The sequence below is a fragment of the Melopsittacus undulatus genome, chromosome 12, assembly GCF_012275295.1.
Source record: "Melopsittacus undulatus isolate bMelUnd1 chromosome 12, bMelUnd1.mat.Z, whole genome shotgun sequence".
NCBI lineage: Eukaryota > Metazoa > Chordata > Aves > Psittaciformes > Psittaculidae > Melopsittacus > Melopsittacus undulatus.
The window spans coordinates 13,762,654-13,782,352 of record NC_047538.1 but is presented as its reverse complement, the minus strand read 5'-3'; the positions used below and the strand labels follow the sequence as shown (position 1 = coordinate 13,782,352).

General features: G+C 40.7%; 2 protein-coding genes across 2 annotated transcripts in view; one reads left to right on the top strand and one right to left on the bottom strand.

Annotated features, from left to right (window-relative positions):
* The window catches only part of PI4KA (phosphatidylinositol 4-kinase alpha), a 54,235-nt gene extending 51,261 nt beyond the window's left edge, over positions 1 to 2,974 (bottom strand). Inside the window, exons 1-4 of the mRNA XM_005147759.2 lie at positions 2,876 to 2,974; positions 1,599 to 1,692; positions 848 to 936; positions 272 to 344 (exon numbers count right to left, since the gene is read on the bottom strand). Of these exons, the coding sequence (XP_005147816.1) occupies positions 272 to 344; positions 848 to 936; positions 1,599 to 1,692; positions 2,876 to 2,974 (355 nt within the window). The remainder of the gene's footprint in view (positions 1 to 271; positions 345 to 847; positions 937 to 1,598; positions 1,693 to 2,875) is intronic.
* A 2,694-nt stretch (positions 2,975 to 5,668) lies between these two features.
* On the top strand, positions 5,669 to 11,628 carry SNAP29 (synaptosome associated protein 29). Its single transcript, XM_005147761.3, has 5 exons — positions 5,669 to 6,063; positions 7,511 to 7,707; positions 8,388 to 8,470; positions 9,411 to 9,515; positions 11,324 to 11,628. Exons 1-5 carry the CDS (start codon positions 5,842 to 5,844, stop codon positions 11,479 to 11,481), a joined length of 765 nt encoding a protein of 254 aa, XP_005147818.2. The 5' UTR covers positions 5,669 to 5,841; the 3' UTR covers positions 11,482 to 11,628.
* Positions 11,629 to 19,699: the final 8,071 nt, after the last annotated feature.

The window sequence follows — 19,699 nt, the reverse complement described above, 5'->3', positions numbered from 1 at the left end:
GAACACACAAAACAGTAAGTTAATAGTAACTTAGAACTATTATTTCATAGTTTTTCTACCACTTCACTAAACTATTTCAGCCTAATGTGCTTGACAAATACACTTAATACACTTCTACTTCCATATTTACCACCCAGCAACAGAATAAATATGTGCTGAAGGAAATCAAAAGCAAAGCTACTCACTTTTCAGGAGTGATCCTGATAATTAGGAAACACAAGAGAAGCCCAAATGACAGGAGTTTCAAATATAGTAACAATTTTAATAGTACCTTTATCATGCATTTGCGGCGTCTGGCACATTCCCAACAGGAACTGCATTACTTGTAGAATTGCATCCAAAATCTAAAGTAATCAAGACAGACATACAAAAACATCTTTTGGTGAAGAGATATTATCTCATACTAGATCACCACAACAAACGAAACTTGCAAATATTAAGGTAAGCACCTCTGTAAACAAGATGCTTTAATGCTGTGTGACTGAAGTAGTATCTTGCTCTCACTCAGCTTACAAAGCTGCTTTTGTCAAGTCTGTGGTTAGCTGGTAAGTACTAGCAGAATAAAACTGCAGCACTCCTGCTCTCTGTATCAAAACCTGAATTCAGCTGACATTCTCTGACACTCAGAAGTAAGAGCTGATTTATTAATATCTTCTAGATACTTGAGTATCAATTAACACAAGCAAAATAATGCAGCAGCACATGTTAACCAATCCCTTTGCAAGAGAGGAAGCAGCTGCGGCATACTCTAGACATTTGTCAGTATTGCAGCATTTTTTCCAACCAAAATGATTCTATGATTGAAGAACTGGGTACTACATCAGCACAAGCTTAAAATAAACTCTACCTGCTCTCTGAGAGATACATCCTTGTAAGCAACATCTGATAATAACGTTACCAAGCAGAAGCTGAAATTTTCTGCCACTGGAAGCAAGCCTGCAAAGAAACAGACAGCAAATGAACCACTTAAGCACTGTTGGAGAATGCCAACATAGAAAGAGCAAATCATAATAAAGGAAGAAGCCATAAGTGATTCCCATGTCATACAGTCCTGAAATAGACTGTAGAAAAACAATATTACATAAAAAATTTAGTAGTATACCCTAACCAGTAGAATTTCAACATGAAATGTTAAAAGAATAATTTAAATAATTTAATTTTTTCCTAGGCTTTCAAATAGTAATTAAAAAATACAGTATTACATAAAAGTATTCCTACAGCAATTTCAAGAGATACCAAGTGAACAAGAAATTAAGGGGTTTAAATAGCAAAGAGGCATCAAAGTGAGCGTATAAATCTTAGGTTCTCCTCTCCTGCTTTAACTGCTATACAATCTTCTCCAATTTAGTAACAAAATATATTGAGCATACAATTATTTGGATAGTGCAATGTATTGCAAAGCAGTCAAGCAAGAAAGCTAGGAGCTACTCAATTTTCTCTCTGCTGCTAAAGAAAATCAGTATTAAAGGCTGTTAAGTCAGGAGCTAAAACCCTAGCAGGACCTATCAGCTCCCCTTGTACCATATCCTGAATAACCTTTGTTATTTCTATTTCCTAGCTGTCATTCCAGAGAAAGATCAAAAAAATCCAAATATCACCTCTGCTTTTCCGTGCATTGCTTTCTTCTATCCATTGGACTTTGGGCAGACCCTTCAGAAGTCGAAGGAGATATGGAACCACGTTATCTTTGTGCTAAAGAGGAAAACACTCTTTTTAAAATGGAGAAGAAAAGCTGAATCATACCATCTCAAGCTACTTTATAGAGATAGAAAGACTACACTAATCACACACAGAACTTGCTTCTAATGATTACTCCACAGGCTTCTTGAATATTGCAAAACTGATTTCAACACAGGCAAATGAAAGTAAATCAACTCAGTGCTATAAATCCAATCTTTTCATTCTAGGCAACAGTTCATTCTCCATGAAAGTTGGAGAAAAAAAAACTTAAGAACAGTAATTAACCCCAAACAATTTATTAGTTTACAAGGTCACACAATAATTTTAAGGCAGCTAGAAATTCAGAGCACCAGTCCCAATTCAGTACATGTGATCGATCTCATAGCCACTTCACACATCTTGTGTGATGCTTCAGCTTCCTAATCTGCAAATCAAAGGGGAGCACTTCCCTTCCTCAGAGCTGATTAACTAATATTAACTGCTGGCTTTGGAAACACAAAAAAAAAAACCTGCTACAAAACATGCACAGAACTGCCTTACTTATTAAACCATGCTACAAAAAATTAAAAACCTTACAACATTAGTAACATGCATCCAAGCTGTATCATAGTAACTCAGTATTAAATAGGAAAAAAATCCCGATGCAAACCCTAGCAACATTAAACAGCTTAAAGTGAGGACTAAGATCTTTGGATGTTGACCTCTATATCCATCCTTTCCTCTGCATGGAACACCACCACACCCGGGGTTTAAAGGGAAGAGAACCAGCCTGTCATTCACAGGCTGACAGATACAAAAGGTGTGCTCGCTTACAATGCAGTCCCATGCACTGTCTGGGTAGTGTCAGATATGAAAAGGCCTATTACAAACCTGACATTCAGAAGCAAATAGAGAAGAACAAGCAATGACAAATATGGTTTGAGCAAATCCTCCTGAACAGCCTCTTTTCTCTTCATGAGCCATCATCACCAAAAAACATGACAGCAGTTTGGCTGTGGCAGTGCTATGACACACTCGTCAGTGCTGTCCTCATTTCCTTGTGCTCTCCTGCCTGCATCCATCTGTTCTCTCTGATCATTTCACTTATTTTTATGAAAAGTAAATACCAAATTTCCATTTTCACTGAACAACTAAACCTGCATTCATGCAAAACCCTTGATGTTAAATAAAGTTATAGCTTAAGCAGGAAAAATACCTGAAGGTCAGACTCAATCAGAAAGATTCCTAAAGCAATCACAGCATCTCTGCGACGCTCATCTAACTGGAAAATCCCGTGGAAATCCACTGGACACATACAGAGCAGTTTTTGTACCTGAAAAACAGCGGAGGGAAAGAACACTGGAATAAGATTGAAGCTGTCACAACCACCCAAGAAAACAACAGTCAGCTTGTTAAAACTGTCTTTTACAAGTCCACCAGCAGACCTCAGGGAAGCAAACAACTGGCTCCCAACTCCTCCTTTATGGCACAGCCCTAGAGCCCAGCAAGCACCGCTACAACTGCAGATGTTTTCAGAGCAGAGGAAGCAGCTGGCTGTGCTTTTCAAGACTCATTCCTGTGCTTGAAGTGGACAATACTCTTTCCACCTTCTGGAAGACAAATGGCCACATTACTCTCCTTTAGTCATCAATGTTAATGAGAGCATCTAAAGGTGAGGAAAGAGTGATGAATGACAGAAACTAAAGACAGAAAAATCTCAAGTCAAACATTTTTACTACAACAGGGACCAATCTAAAAGTTTTCTTCAACACGTGATCAAGTGTTTCCACATTTCAAAAGAATTTCTGAAACTTTCAGAGCATCACACTCACAGACCTCATTCCTGCATCCCTGGTACAACAAAGCCTTCCTTCCACTAATTCATTGAGCATTTTGGATGGGCAGGAATATGCAGCAGGCACATACCTTACATTAACTCCATTCCTGTGAACAAAAACTGAGTGGATGGAGCTTTGGTACAGCTGCACCAATGCCTTCTTCATATACAGCAATGAAAAATAAATGGTCACCTAGCTGGGTATGGCTTTTACTCCAATCATTTTTTAATACAACAGATTAAGTTTCAAGAACTATCATTTTCTCACTACTTACATATTATTTCTCTCCATAGCCTGCAAACACATGCCTAAAAGATACAGTAAATCTCCCAAATACTTTTTTGTCCCCCCATGGAACTGTTAAAAACAAAAGGAAAATGCCACAAGCATATTGTCTTTTTATAAATCTCCTTGATGTTAATAAATATTACCTCAAATGAACTGCTGTAATAAATAACTATGTTTGAATACCAAGTTACTTCTGATTTAGATAACTCTTTAAACACTCTGCCTCTAAATTTCTAAGCCAAGAAACTATTTCCCTAGAGAACTAGAAGAATTTACTGGATGCTCTGTGGAATTCAAGGTTCTGGTCCTTAAACTACCACACCTCCAAATTACAAGACCTGTAACACAACACAAATAATCCTCAACAGAAAACACCACAGAGGGAATACAAACTTTGTAAAGGAACTTCTGATGCGTATGTCCCACATCAGGTTAGTATCTGAGGTAACATGAGTGAATGTCTTTTGCTAGATAAGAATTTTTAATATCATTTAAGACTTGGAAGGGAAAGTCTGTGGATATTAGTTAACCAGCATCAAAGCTTACAAGAAAGTTATTGAGAGTTGGCTGTCAGACTAATAGCAGACTCCCAGAACAAGAATGAAGAAGCCTGCATCACCAGGCTGTCCACCTCTCCCCCCTGCAGCATCACCATGCTCGACCATGGCACCTGCTCCATGCCAGCAGTGTAGACCCATGAGGGGAACTAGCCAGATAGAGATCCCACTGGTCTGGTTTGACGTTCAGGAGAGGTTTATCTCCACCAGGCACACTTTATCATGAGCTGATTGTCACTTGGATTTAACCAGATAGAAAGTAGAGCAAGCAGCCCCAATTACACTGAGACTAATTACATATACGAGACTATGTTCCACAGACTCAGGGACATGCAACTGCTGTGAGGACCTATGCTCCTCATGAAGACATGGGGACTGTTCCAACAGCACCAGCTGTGGTGACACCTCCTGCAACGACGGTGGTTTTGGGTCAAGATGGGCTATGGGAGCGCCTCACAGGCCCAGCAGCCCCCACGGCCACAGCACAGCCCTCACCTGAGGAGAGCAGCATCCCCCGGGCAGCAGCAGACACCCGTCCGCGTGTCTCCAAACGTGACAGGGCCAAGGGAAGCGACCCCGACCGCGCACCTCACACAGGGCCACAACCCAACACCCTCCCCGCACACCCGGCACAAACATTCCCGCAGGAAGGGCTGGGACCCACCCGCCGCGGCTCCCATCACACCGACCCTTCCACGCAGGCTCCACACGTGTGACAGACAGAGACAAGCCCCACTCGCATAACGACCCTCCACACCGCAACTACGCGGCTCCCACACATGACAACCCCAAAGGGCCACAGTCCTCACGGACAGAACACCCACACGATCCGCTCCTCACCTTCTCCAGCGGCGCGGGGTTCTGCACCGCCAGCGACCGAGCCAGCGACAGCACCGTGTTGAAATAGAAGCCGCGCGCGGTGCCGGCGCTGCTCCCCCGCCCCGCAGCCGGGCAGGGAGCCGCGGCCGCCGCCGCCGCTGTGGTACTGGCTGCAGCCGTGGCCGCTGTCGCTGCAGCCGCAGCTGCCGCTGCCACCGCCGCGGCCGCCATGTTGGGATGGAATGCCAGGGGCCGCCCCCGGCCAGCCAGCCCGCCCCGCCTTCCTCTCGCGAGATCACCAGTTCACGCGGGATCACAGCACAAAGATGGCAGCGTCCGCGACGGCTTCATCGCTCCGCCCGTCGCCGGTGCCCCTCCCTCCTGCTGCACTGCCCAAGGCCCCGCTCTACAAATGGGCGCGCCCGGCGCACCCTTGTTCCCTCCCCCGCCGCGATGGTTCCTCCCAGTAACCGCCTGTCCTTCAGTGTTGCTCCCGTGAGCCCGTCCCGCCCCGGGGAGGGGAGGCCTGCCCGGTGGTTCCGCCCGGCGCTCGGGGTCGGTCTGTGGGCGGAAGGACGGGAGAGGGCCGCGGGCTGAGGGGACGCAGCGCCGGGCCGGTCACCGTTAGGAGCCAGCGCTGAGCGCGCCGCCTCCTTGAGTCGACCGCTGTCCGCAGCACCATGTCAGGCCTCCCGAGGAGCTATAACCCGTTCGCCGAGGAGGAGGAGGATGAGGCGGTGTCGCCGTGGTCGGCGAGCGGCGGCGGGGAGGCGGACGGCGCCTCGCGGCAGCGGTACCTGCAGCAGGAGGTGTTGCGGCGCTCCGCCGCCACCGCCGACAGCACCACCCGCTCCCTTTCCTTGCTGTACGAGTCCGAGCGCATCGGTGTGGCCGCCTCTGAGGTGGGTCGCGGAGCGGGGACGGAGACGTCGGCCCCGGGGCTGTCGCGATGTACCGGCCGGGAGATGACAGAGTGTTGTTTTCCTTTCCCCCCTCCCAAACACCTCTTTTCACAGTTGTTTCGATCACACTGGATCTCTCTGCGCCACTGCGGACGGATTTTATGGGTGGAGGCGCGTTTGGGGGGTGTTTCTGAGGTGAAAAGGAACGTTTAGACCTTCTCTGTGTATCACAGGCTGTGACTCGGATGTGTTGTCAGCTGTGCATTAAGCAGCTCCAATCAACTCTTACTAGAAGTTATTAATGGCATTTGTCCCTGTTTTTATTCGGCTAAAACGTTTTCAGTAGTTCTCTTGGCTAAATGGAGAGCCTGCCTTCTTGGTTGTTTGTGATGGCCTGGCTTTGTTGTGATTAATCATTTCCTTCATTCTTTTGGCCGTGTTTCAGAATACTTTGTCCTTAGAGGCATCGCTCAGAGAGGTCTTGTCCACTGTGTCACCTGCTAATGGGACGTTTCCTTCAGCGTTAGTAACGTGGTTGCCCAAATTAACCGAAGAGCACCCACAGACTGCAGGAGGTGCTTATGCTGAAGAGGTTTCCCTTTGGCTCTTCACTGAACTTGTGGACTTGTGATTTGTGTGCCTAGAAAAGCACGAAAAAAGCCCACAACCCTCGAATCGTGTTTGCGTCCTTTTTGAGGGGAAAAGAAGAATATTCCACTAGAATTCCTGAAAGTTTAGAGAGAATATGGGCACAAGTTCTTTGGTTTGCACTCGTGTGAGCTGCACGTGACTTTCCTGTCAGAATTAATCTTTGGATTACTTTTGGAATAATATTTGTGCTGCTGAATTAGGAAATAACATGATTGTATATATCAACATTTCTAAACTCTGCACTGTGTATATTTGCACTGCTCAAGTAATAGTATGAAAAAATCATACTTGGATTTATTGCCTTTGGTTATTCTGTTTCTAAATTACCAGGAAAATCCCAGTAATATCAAGAGTATCACTTCCCAATGAAGGTCTCATCCTCAACTAGGAATACTTCTGCTTGCTCATTTCCCTGCTGCAAACCTTTGCATTTTCACTACATCACCCATCTGGTGCCATGCTTTTTCCACCAAGAAGAGACACAAATATCAACCTGACAAAAGGCCAATACTGAAAATTCCTGGATTCTCTTTGTAGTAGGTGTTGAGAACCTGGCATTGTGTAGTGATGATGATTTTATAGCTGGCTAATGTAGCTGATAAGCAACTCATGACTGAAATGCCCTGGGGGAAGAGGAGTGACTGAAAAAGCTGTATGCCTTCAGAAATAATCTACATGGGATGATGGAACTGCTATTTTTTGTCAGAGAGTCTGTTAAATGTGTGATGTTTCAGTTTACTGATGCTTCCCTTTATTCTGGCTTAACTAGTTCTCTTTTCCTGTCTATATCTGTTAGGAGCTTGTACGACAAGGAGAGGCACTGAAGCGCACAGAGCAGATGGTAGATAAAATGGACCAGGACTTGAAGACTAGTCAAAGGCACATAAATAGCATTAAGAGTGTTTGGGGGGGCTTGGTGAACTACTTCAAAGCCAAACCTCCGGAGAGCAAGCCAGAGCAGAATGGAACATCTGACTATTATGCTAACAGTAGGTAAGGAAAATCCGCATTTTATTTGGGACTTATCTCCCACAGCATCTCTGAAATGGCATCTCAAAATCAGAACTTAAAAGATCTGTTGATTTGGGCAAGTAAAGTCCTGAGATGATGTCTGGCTCCCTTTTTCCCTTTAACTCTTAGGAAAATATTTTCACTTCTATTTATATTTATAGTGGTAAGAATAACAGTGAGAAGTTAATTTGAACCGTTACAGAAAATTACACAAGTGATTCTTCAGTCTTCTGAATTATCATGCTTGCTTCAGTCATACCAGGAAGCCATGATCTGTGGCATTGACATGCTTCCAGTAAAGTATTATGTGTGCTGCTTCTGCTTCTGCTATTAATTGCTGTGAAATTAGTGTCTCACAATACTTGTGTCTCTTTAGCTGAGGAATCTGTGTAAAGGTTGGTAGCGGTGCATGTATTGGTTTCCTCCTTCCCTTTCCTGATGGTTGCCTCTGAGATGGAAGATACAGTTTTCATTTTGATACCAGACTTACTTTCAGCACTAAAGTTCTGCTTTCACTGAAGACAAATTTTAAAGTGATATATTGGATCCAGTGTAATAAATGTGCTGCTCTTGTGTTAAGTGTGATACCTATTCTTGTTTAATAGATTGAGAATGAGGCTTGTGGCCAATAGGAATGTTTTCTTTTTATTCTTTGTTTCTAGGTTGAAAGAAGCCATGATGTCTAGTAAAGAGCAAGAGTCAAAATACCAGGAAAGTCATCCAAATTTAAGGAAGCTAGATATAGGTTTGTAATTTTATTTTACAGTAATGTCTGTCTTCAATGCCGGATGAAGGCAGAGACCTTTCAACTTGCCCAACTGCTGGCTTATGTTGCTGCTTAATGTCTGAAGATCTGTATCCCAGCCTTCATGGCGCTGAATTCTAGTGAACTGTTTTCCCTAAAACTCTTTGTAGTCAAGAATCCATATAACAGGCAGGCAGCCTTGTCCTGTGCTTGCCAAAATGTTAACGTGCATTTGGAGGTTGTTCTTTTTAACCATCCCTTGTCATAGTTTTCAGATATATTTTCCTTGTTATTTCATACAAGGACTATAAGCCTTCACACTGAAGTCATTACTTGGTTCATTCAGGGATGTGTAGGGGTTTGAGCTCATTCCCCATTCTCACAACGTCTTAACTTCTGTGATGACTTCTGTGTACAAAACAACTGCTCCTTTTTAAAGTGGAGTTCAATTTAGTTTAGTAAGAGTAAGAAAGCAGCAGGTTATCTTTACAGTTGCAGTTCTGTACATAAAGAAATGCTTTCTGGTAATGTGAATCTCCATTCCACATCACATAATATTAAAAGTCTGTCCAATAGAGGGCAGAAATAACTCGGCTCTGGTGGCTCATCCTGAGGGAACACTAAGTGTGGTAGAAGCTACCAGCCTACCTGCTGTGTTACTTGAGTGGCTGGGTTTGTTTTGTTCTTATTACTCCCAACTAATCAGCAGAACTACAAAAGGCTGCCCAAAATAGAATAATTATAACTTAATACCTGTTCACTTTGAGGGATGCCCCATAGATAGCACTGTTGGACTACTTTTGATACTTCTGCTAACAGGTTATGTGATTACATGGCAGCTGTGGTCAGACACATTTTTAATAACCCTTCTAAAACTTTAGAGCATCATCTTACCAGCTTTTATCTTAATATAATATTTTGTACTTTATACTCTTAATAGACAATAATTTCAGCAAAGCAGATTCTGTTTCTTCAGTGCCAAGGGATTCCTATCCGAAGAACCAACATTTGCGTGCTTACCACCAGAAAATTGATAATAACTTAGGTGAGTGTGAGAACTGATGCTGTTTCATGTAATTTAATTCTCAATTTTTGGTTCTTCAGCCACGGGAAATTACTAATACATTGCCAGTGAAAGCTTTGTAGCTTAGTTCACAGGTGGAATTTGATAATTAAAAAAATTGTTTGTTTGTGTTTTGCATTTCAAAACTGTCTATGTGGCAGAATGCAAAGTTTGATTGAAACATATATTATTTGAGTGGTAGAATGCTGTGGGGCATTCTACCCCACAGCATTCTGTGGCTGTCAACTACTTGTAAACACTAATAACAAATCTGAGTTAGAAATGCATTTCACCTGAAGCCAGCTAGAGGGGAAACTGGCTAGGATGCCTGGAAGTGAAAATCTACTGTGGCAACTGATACACTATTGGCATTAATACTTCAAATTCTTCTTCAACATGCTTGTGCTTTAGCAACTGATAGGTTTTGAGCTGCCTCTGAGTGAAGAGACCAAGGGGGGAAAAAACCCACACACCAAAAGCATGAGTCCTCTTAGATCCTTTACTGATAATAAGGAAAATGCTCTTACCAAATGTGTGTATGCTGGTAAATATGTTGTTTGAAAGAGGAGGTGGTGCTTAAGTATCGTAACACTTGCAGTTCAAGATATGAATGTTTCTCTGAATCGTCCTGTAAGTTGACTGGGTTATTGTTGGGACAAGCAGGCTTATCTGTTCTGAAAAATCTTACTAAGCAGGTGTAGCATTATTATAAGGAAATACTGCTTAAAATTGACATCCATGTTATACCAGTGTGGAGATTTATTGCCTCTTTTTCTAAAGAAAAGTTTTATAAGTTTTATAAAATATTTATAGAAAGTTTTATAAATACAAGTTTACTACTTATATTGAAAGATGCACTCAACTTACCTGATAGTTAAACTCAGATATTAAATTGCACCTCAGGTTTGACCCAAAGGATTTATAACTGTGTGCAGCTTTTGAAATACACATATTTCACAGAAAATTAAAGAACTGAAGGACACTAAATATTTGATTTGTGAATTTGCTGAGTTGCTTTCAGTACTTCCCCAAACCATTCAGCTGACTTTCTCTTCCTTTGTTCTGCAGCATATATACAAAGTGCCTCTTTGCTTGCATGTGTTGCTGTTTAGCTGACATAGAAATAAGACATTGGAAAGAAATCAGAAAGGAATGGATCAAAGAGAAATAGTCAAGCATAAAAGTTAGAGGAAGCACATTTGTTGTACTCACAAGCTGTGCAAAGCATATTAGCCTCAAAAGCATTTACCAATCAATCGTGCAATAAAATAATTTCCCTGTAACCAAATTAGAAAATCTGGAAATGGGATTTTTTTATCTATGTTAAATAACTGCTTAAATGGTCAGTGTATTGGTATATCTGCATGATGTTTACAGAAAAGCAATTGAGGTAGTGAGCATATTAAGTGTATTGAAAAAAAAAGTACTCCATATTTATATATATATAAAAGAAATATAAATTATATATATAATTTTAAGTAAAAGCTACATTACAGGGTATATCCCTTTATAAAGGTCCAAAATTGGACCAAATTAAAGGTCCAAATGGCTTTAAGCATCTGCAGTTAACTTGTAATGGAAAAAAGGAAGTGATTATTTCTGGTAGCAATGCAGTGGAAGTATTAATATATCTGTACTTCCCCTGCTGGAGAAAAACACTCAGACTTGAGCACTTGTAACTATTATTTTCTAACTCGGGGATTTGGAGAAGAGGGAATCCTGACAGTGTCCATTTAAGCAATATGCTATATATGGCCTTGATTCCTTATGGTCACTCTCTTTGTTGACAGATGAGATGTCTTCTGGGTTGAGTCGTCTGAAAAACCTAGCTCTTGGACTGCAGACAGAAATAGATGAGCAAGATGATATGCTGGATCGGCTAACAAAAAAAGTAGAGACACTGGATGTCAATATTAAAAGCACTGATAAGAAAGTCCGACAACTTTAAAGGATTTTTACATTATTTTTTTTTCTTGTCCAGCATCAGTTCTTGGATGTCTCATCTCAACCCATCACTTACAAAATCTTGGACAGTATCTGCTTCTCTTTGTTTCTGTTATTGATTTTGTTGTCATTAAAATTGCATAATCTTAAATGCAGCTTAATACCTTAACTTTCTTCTTAATGGGAAGTGCATGTTGAGTAAAATCAGCAGTTGGGTCAATGCTTTTGTGCTGGGTACCCCGTGCAACTGTGTAGCTGTGTGTCATGTGCCTGGAGGAATTTGCAACCTACAAAGCTTCAGTGTCCTTGGCCTGAGAGCCCTGATGAGCAAAGTAACTGCATTTTGCTTCTGTTTTGGGGAGGGGATGGGGGAACAGAATGTGCTTCTTTGTTCAGAGCAAATGTTGCTAATTCTGTTTACTCACAGCTATTTTAAATTCTGACAAAATGCACATTTCCAGCTGTAAAGATAATTTTAAGTAACTGTTCTCTGGCTTTCTGGGGCTTAAGGAATGAACTGTTCTGTGGAAGTTGTAAAATACCAAGGGTGTCATGCAGTGATGATAATATCCTGTGTGTGTTCCCTTTCCTGAGATGACTTTTACCAAATGGTGGCTCCACAAACTATGGTTTTATGTTTGGGTCACTAAATGCCATTATGTGCTTGCAGTAAATTCTCTAAAGGTAACTTATGGTCTGCAAGAAATGCTGACTGACAGTGACTCAAAGTTTGAGTAACAAAATCAGAACTTAAATGTTCTGTGTATGTGCTCTTTAAAATTCTTTTGTAGGAATTGTCACCATTTGTATTTTTATTTCCTGCTCTTTCTCAGTTTATTCATTTAAGTGGTTATTTCAAAAATGGCTTCCATTTGAGAAATGGGGAGTTGGTCTGACACCGCACATACAGATCATAGGAGATTGTTATTTGAGTTCACATTTATTACAAATGTGAGTAGGGATTGAGCAGATACTGCATTTTCCTAAGTAATGTGACTGGTTTTAAGGAACTCAGCTGTGATTCCCATACTTCTGTGTTAGTTTAGCAGGTATGAAAAGTTCCTGCAAATGAAGAAAAACTCAAACATTTCGAGTCTTCCAGATAGAAGTTTGGCCTTGCACTTTTATTCTTGTACAATTTTCACTGTAGAACAAAATAATTACAAATCCATTCCAGCCTGAAGACATGGCAATGAGAACTTGCTGTCTGTCTGGAAAACAAGGAGGTTATTTTGGTTTGGAGAGGCCAAGAGACCTGTATCAGTATTGCAGTACTTGCTATCAAATGACAGATTATGGCTAAGGAGAGATACTTTATTGAGTTGGTGCCATGTTAGCTTATGAATTAAAGGAAGTCCTTGGTGTTCAGGGCTTTCAAGCTTGTAACCTTCATGAACACCACATTCACACCCTCCCCTTTCCTTCCCCCCACCCCAAGGAATTTGTTACTTTGAGCTCACTTGCTAGAGTGAACCCAATAGTTAAGGAGATGAAAGAAAACTTGAACCTTTCTGGTTTTCCTGTGTCTCTTGAGAGTTCAATTGTAAATCACTAAAAATGCTATACTTCTTGAACATAGTATTACTAAAGAAAGTACTATTTCTGGGATTTCTAGCAAAGAGTTGTGAATTAAAGTGAGCCTCTGCTTCCCCTTATGTTACTGATGTCATTGATTTACGTCCCTAAAAAGGTGTTTTGCAGGGACATAAAACTTCAGCTTTTGAGTACCTTGTGAGGTTATTGAGTGCCTTTAATTTATTTTAATTTTTCACTTTGTCATTTATGCTCATTTGGAACCATAGGAAACCTTATTAATATCAATGTATCCTCTAACTTTTTTGTGTGTATACTATGACTAATTCTCTTTTACTCTGTTAAAGTATTTATGAATTCTAGGATTTGGTGTTGATGGTTGATTTTTTTTTTTTTTTTTTTTTTTTAGCAAATGATACAATCATTACTTTCCAAAATACCTCAGTGAAAAAAGAATTGAAATTTGGATTATACCTGGTTTAGGTTATTTGATTTTCTCCTTTTATTAAAAGGGTGAAGAAGTTTGTATTTTTAATTACCCCAATGCTGATTAACAGAAACACTTGCATCTTAGAAAGGATGTCTAAATTCTTTCCATAGGAGAGAATATAAAAATTTGCCTAAAAATTTATAACACCTTGTAGTGTGAAATCTGCCTCCACCTGTATGCAACTATTGTTTGCCAGACTTTACTGCCTATGATGTATGCTGAGACTTCTGATTGCATTATGGTTAATGGAGGAAAAATATAGCTGGAGGATCTAGTTATGCATTATAAGAAATATGGAGCTTGAATCCAAGCAGATTTGGTTTTATGTGAGAGTGAAGTGTGCTGCCTTTCTGGTGTAAGCTCTTCCATTTCTTTAGTCTAAATTGTTTCACAAAGCAAAGCTGATTTTTTTGGTGAACTGCTGTATTAGCCTTTTGAAATGTTTACTGCATCCTGGATACCTTTGATGCCTTTAAAAACATAGGCAGGGAAGGGGAAATTAAAAAAAAAATCCCTATTTCTGCTTTGAGAACCTCATCATCCAAGCAGAACATCAGGATTTCAGCCATGTGGAAGTTATACAGATGTCTAACTTCTTGTCTCTTCCAGCACTCCCATTCACTGTGTTGGTTGTGTGTGTCTCTGCTTAGGCGTTCCTGCTCTGTTTTTTTTAATGGCATTGTTTTAAAGGATTATTTCCCATATTGGACTTCTTTTGGAGGGAATGTTGTAGATTGTGCATGGGTATAACTTAATTTCTGCTACAAACTGAATTCATTTTCTCAGCTTTCATACAGATGCTCTAGGCTGATAAAGTACTTAAGTCTAACTGACATAAAGAGACACCACTATCTTAGACTAGCAATTAAGTTTTTTGCTTGTTAGAATAACTTTCCATCCTGCACAAAGGGGAAATTTAAAGGAGAAAACCCACCTGATTTTTGCTTTTCCAGGAAATGCCATTTTGCATCTGTTATGAAGGACTTGGGTCAGTAGCTTTTCTTATTAGGAAACTTTTCTTACTAGTAACATTAGATAGTCTTATTTCTTCTTGGATACTGCTGAGAAACTTACTTTGTGTAGGGTCTGGGACTTTCAGTGGAAATACAATTTGCACTCAAGTACTAACCTGATAAGTTAAATAATTTTGCCTAAATACTTGCATTGGACATAGAAGTTGGTGCCCTTGCATTAAAGTAGCTGTGGTTAATTCATTCTTACTTGCTTGAGTAGAAGTTTAATATTAAGGTCAGAAGAAGACGGTAGGAAAGAAAAATACAGTCTTTATAAAAGGCAATTTTCTTGCTTCAAGCAGCTTGTTAATAGATTTTGAGGAGGTTTTAAACACTGGGAAGGAGCATACCCTTCATAACATAGATATAAAACACTAGAAACAGCAAAGAAAAAAGGGGGAATAGCCAGTACCTGACTCTTAGGCGTATCCGATTTTTAACTTTCCTGAGCATTGAGTTAAATATTGTAACAACTGATGTGTAGCTGAATTTGTACTATATAAAGGTTTGTTGCTGTGCTGAACTCTACTGGACCACTGAAATCATTGGGACACTATAAACCAGGTTGGGTTTTTCTAAAGCGTGAAGTTCATCTGAAATATTTTGCTGCCTTGTAGGTTTGTGATGTCATTTGTTAAATGGTGAAATAGGAAATACTTCCCAACCACTTTGCCTTCTGAACAAAAGAATTTTTATAGGCATTTTTACAAGCATACCAGGGTATGTGTTAATTTTTACTTTGAAATATACAGGGCTTAATCTTCAAAATCACAGGTATTGATTATTTGTGTCTATGTCTTTTTAAATACTACTTTAATTCTGTGCCACCCAGGTATAACACTTTATACATGTCAACTGAAGTATCTGTTATTTAAATGCTTAACTGAGCTGTAGTTCAGCAATTTAGGAAACAGAGTAAGTGTTGAATGTTAAACTGTTAATAAAGGTGTTTATTGTTAATTAAGAGGTTTTGCATTTATTTCCCAATATTCTTTGATTACAACTTTATTGACACTTCTTTCCTGTAACAAGGTCTGTTCAAAGGCTGGAACTACTCTGTCCAGTTTGTGCCAGAGTGGAAATAAATTTGCAGCTGGTGGGTTTTGGTTTCTGAGAATAAGCAGAGTGTTACCTTTCTGCTTGACTCTTAAGTAGATTCTTTTAGATCCTGGAAGAGGAATGTAAGCAGGCATTTATTTTTGCAGAACTTTGACTTGTGATAGTAAAATAATTCAAGATATTTCTTAAAAAGTAATCTTGCCATAGCGCTTGATATTACCAGGAATATGATAAACTAAGTGGATGCAGGAACAAGGCAGGCAGAGCAGCAGTAAGGCAAAAAAGGTATGCACCATTTTCAAAACTGAAAACCAACAGATACGTAATAATCCTGTGTCATCCCAAATGTGCTGATGGCAGAAAACTTCAGAATGTCCTGACCTTCAGTTAGGTTCCTATCTGTATATGAAGGGAGGAGCTTGGCTTCTGTGAATGTTTTTGTAGTGAAGTTTAATTTTGTTTGATATCATAAAGCAGAGATTCAGAAGTGCTATTACAAAAGCTCGGAAAAGGGAAAGTCAATACACTAGAGAGAGATTGACAGGCTTCTTAAAACTGAGAGTTCCTCAGCAAATGGCAACCAAGAGCTGTTCCATCTCTGCACCTTATTGTTGCATACAGAAAAAATACCGTGAAGAGCAAAGTGGAAGATGGTAGAGAATGGAGCAGTGTAGTGGATCCTGGATCTCTGCTGGGAATGTCAGCTTACTCAGCTTGCATGAAGAATGTGAGTCTTTGAAGAGAGTATCTCACAGCTCTATTTGCTTAAGGCTGGTCAGGCATTTCAACCTTCCTGTGTTTTCTCAAGGACTTGCTTACAGCGCAATAGTCCCTGCCTTTCTGGGAAGTAAGAGAGGGAAGGGGAGCTAACAGATGCTCATGTGAGTGTGTAAAACCAGGCAGAGCAGATGCAGTTGTGGTGAAGGACCCCCATGCTTCTGCTGCTGAATAGGGGTTTGGTTCTAGGAGGGAGTTCTACAGTTTGTTGTTTTGGTAGGTGGTTGGTTGGTTTCTTTGCTTCCAAATAAATACATCTTCCCAAAATGGGAAAATATGAAGAAAACTGCACTGGGGCAGAAGTAAAGGCCTGGGAAGGCTCAGTGGCAAGAAATCAGGGAGGTGCCCCCAGAATAAACAGACTCCCAAATCAGGAAGATCCCTGAATGCCAGGCAGAGATTTTGGAGCCCTGCCTCAGCTATTTTAAAAAGTCTAGATGGATTGTGAGTTTGCTGTTAGTGAGGCAGAACCTTCTAGAAAATGGCCCTCCAGCTCTAGCTGAGCATATTTTGGAGAAGACTGGGCTTCCTTGTCATCTTCATTCTAGGTGGTCCTCCTTTTACCTCCACATTAATTGTAAATCTGTTGTTTCTGTTAATGGAAAGTAGTCATTGCCAGTGGTGAGTTCTGCCTACACTTGGAAGAAATCTTTGCCCGGGTCCTGTGTGTTTCAGCCTTCCAGGTCAGCTAGGGCAGCAAGAGTATGAAAGGTCCTACTAAAGCTGTTCTGTTTGTATTAACCCTGCAGTGTAGAAAGTTTGGAATGTGTATGTCAGTTGCTGACAAGCCTGGAGAGTGGGAGCCTGCCCAAAGGTGTTTATAATTTAACATCAGGCATGTTAGACCTGTTGAGAGAAATTACACAGTTTATTTTCTCTTGGTTTTACTTAAAATTTCTTACTGACATTACAGATCTTGTAGCATTCTGTAGAATTTCTGGGCAACCCCAGTGTTAGTTTGCATCTAATGTTTGTTGCCTAGCTGATGCTTACTGGGTAGCTCATTTGAGTGCCTTTGAAGAAAAATTCCTGCAGGAATTTTTGTGTGAAGCAACTGAAAAGGGTGGTGATGCAGTCTGCTCTTGGCTTCCAGTAAGATCCATAGTAGCATCAATACTAAGCTACTGCATGCCAACAATCAGAACATCAGGTCTTGAGGTTGTTTATTGCCCTATTTTCACCACTGCCTTGTGCATGAATCAGCCAATCTGTTCATATCTCTGCCCACTGGCCCTTCAGGAGAATGACAGGATGTTTCTTCCCTCTTTTGAGGTCTAGGCAGAGAGGCAGCAAAGAAATCCAACAGTACGATATAAATAGTAAGGTTGCAAAATCACCATGTAAGAAAGCAAAGGTTAAAATCTGACTGCATTCACGAGCTCATGGAGAAAGCTTTCCGAAGGAAGGGCAGCATCCTGCTAAGAGCACTGCAGAGGAGATCCATGAGTCATCTGATCTTCATCATACATTACTAAGTTATAGGCTGTTGGCACTTCTGGCACTCCGTGTTCAGTTGTGACAAAGCCAGATAGAGAAGATTAATTAGAACACCCAGTATTGTGATAAGGAGAGGAGGATATTCTTTCCTAAATGACATAGTTGTAATAATTCAGTGATGGGTTAATTTTTCTTGGTACATGTTTAGCAGGATCTCTAATGAACTAAAAGTGAACTGCAGTATTAAGCAAAGTGCAGGTGAGAAAATGAGCTTGTTGGGGTACTGACACCAACCTTAGTAAGCTGCAGAACAACTCTAGTATGTCACAAATTGGCATGTGAGACACAGCAAAAGTAGCCTTGCTCTCCAAAGACATAAAAAATGGCCTTCTAGCTACAAAAGCGCTTTAGAATGTCTGCTTTCTTCCTCCCAATTAAGTGGCAGACTTTCCTATTGAGCAAAAATATCACGGGGAAGCTTTGTGTTCAATTATAGCAGAAAATACTAAACAGATTCCTATGCTTTTTATGCACACACTTCTTATTAATGCCCACTTGTATCAGTCAGGGGAGTGTCTTCCCATACCAGTATTGTTTCAGAAGCCCATGTAAGTCGTAGTCTAGCTCCTCTATCTGATCTTTCCTCACTACTGACTTTGAAGAGTTTTTTCTCAGCTGTATCCCTCAGCAGTTTCATGTGCCATCCAAGTAATGAATTCATTACTCAAATTTGTGTGATTTAATAATTTCCTGGCACAATGATTCCAAAACATGTGGGAGGAAAAACAGAAGGATTTTTCCATCTCCAGGTGTTTATTGCCCTAATCCTTGCTCCTGACCATTCTGAATGGTTTTTTGTAGAGCTGCATTTCTACTGCTTGTCAAGCACTGTGTCTGAGAGACCATGCAGTCAGAGTGTCCAGCTGAAGGTGATGGGAAGGAAGCCCATTCTTAAGAATCTAATGTACCTCACCATTCTTGCATTTCTAGCTTTGAACTTCTGGAGCTGTTTTCCTTTCCACAATTTCCATAAGCTAAAAAACACCTTTTTTTTTTTTTTTTTCAATTGCCTGCTTTACTAATCAGTGTTTGAAATGCAATATTGAGGCTTTACTCCCTACTCAAGCAAACATGCTGGGTTCATGGTGGCAGCTTGCCAGAAGCCTCAGGGCTTCACCTGTGCCAAAGTGAGGTAAAATGAACAGAACATCCAAAGCAGCTCTTCACTGTGGGATATAGCAGCACACTGATGGTCTCCATGTGTCATTGGACACTACAGACCCCACCAGCTAGTGGCAATGACAGAGCAGTGGGGATTGGGTGCATTAGAAGGCAAAAAGCCAGTCTTAATTGAAGAATGTACTTATTTATGAAATTTGTGTGTATTTATGTAGAGTGTCACAATAAAACCGTTAAGCTTCCTTACATATTTGCAGTTGGACATGTGTAGACTTACTACTGAGTCAGCCTGGCCATGTGAATGATCTGTGTGGATCTCCAGGGAATGTCTCTGCTTCCCCAAGTGCCTCCAGTATCAGGGTTACGAAGCCAATTCCTGTAAAAACAATTTGGTATTTGAGAGAATCATTAATTAAAATTTACCCTTCCTTGGAGTAGTAATAAATAATGTAACTAGATAATATTTGAAGAGACATTTGTTCAGCCTCTTCAACCTTCTTATATACCTGCCCAAAAATGCTGAAAATGAGCTGTCATAAGAAAAGGAAGAGAACTTCTGGTGACAGTCTCAGAAGCTCTGTTGTTTAATTGTTCAGTCATCTGTAGGCCATGTAGTATAATGTAGTTTTATTTTGACTCTCATCAACTGCTTTGCTGTTTTAGTACCTCTGTCTTTAGTACGGAGTGACTGGAAGGTTGCCAAGTAAAGGGAAATCTGTGTGTGAACAGCCGGG

Bases quoted from the DNA above. Each gene is read 5' to 3' on its own strand.
- SNAP29 (XM_005147761.3), top strand. From the start codon at position 5,842: ATGTCAGGCCTCCCGAGGAGCTATAACCCGTTCGCCGAGGAGGAGGAG. The intron at 7,708-8,387 runs GTAAGGAAAATC...CTTTGTTTCTAG, and splicing joins GACTATTATGCTAACAGTAG to GTTGAAAGAAGCCATGATGT. The intron at 8,471-9,410 runs GTTTGTAATTTT...TACTCTTAATAG, and splicing joins TTTAAGGAAGCTAGATATAG to ACAATAATTTCAGCAAAGCA.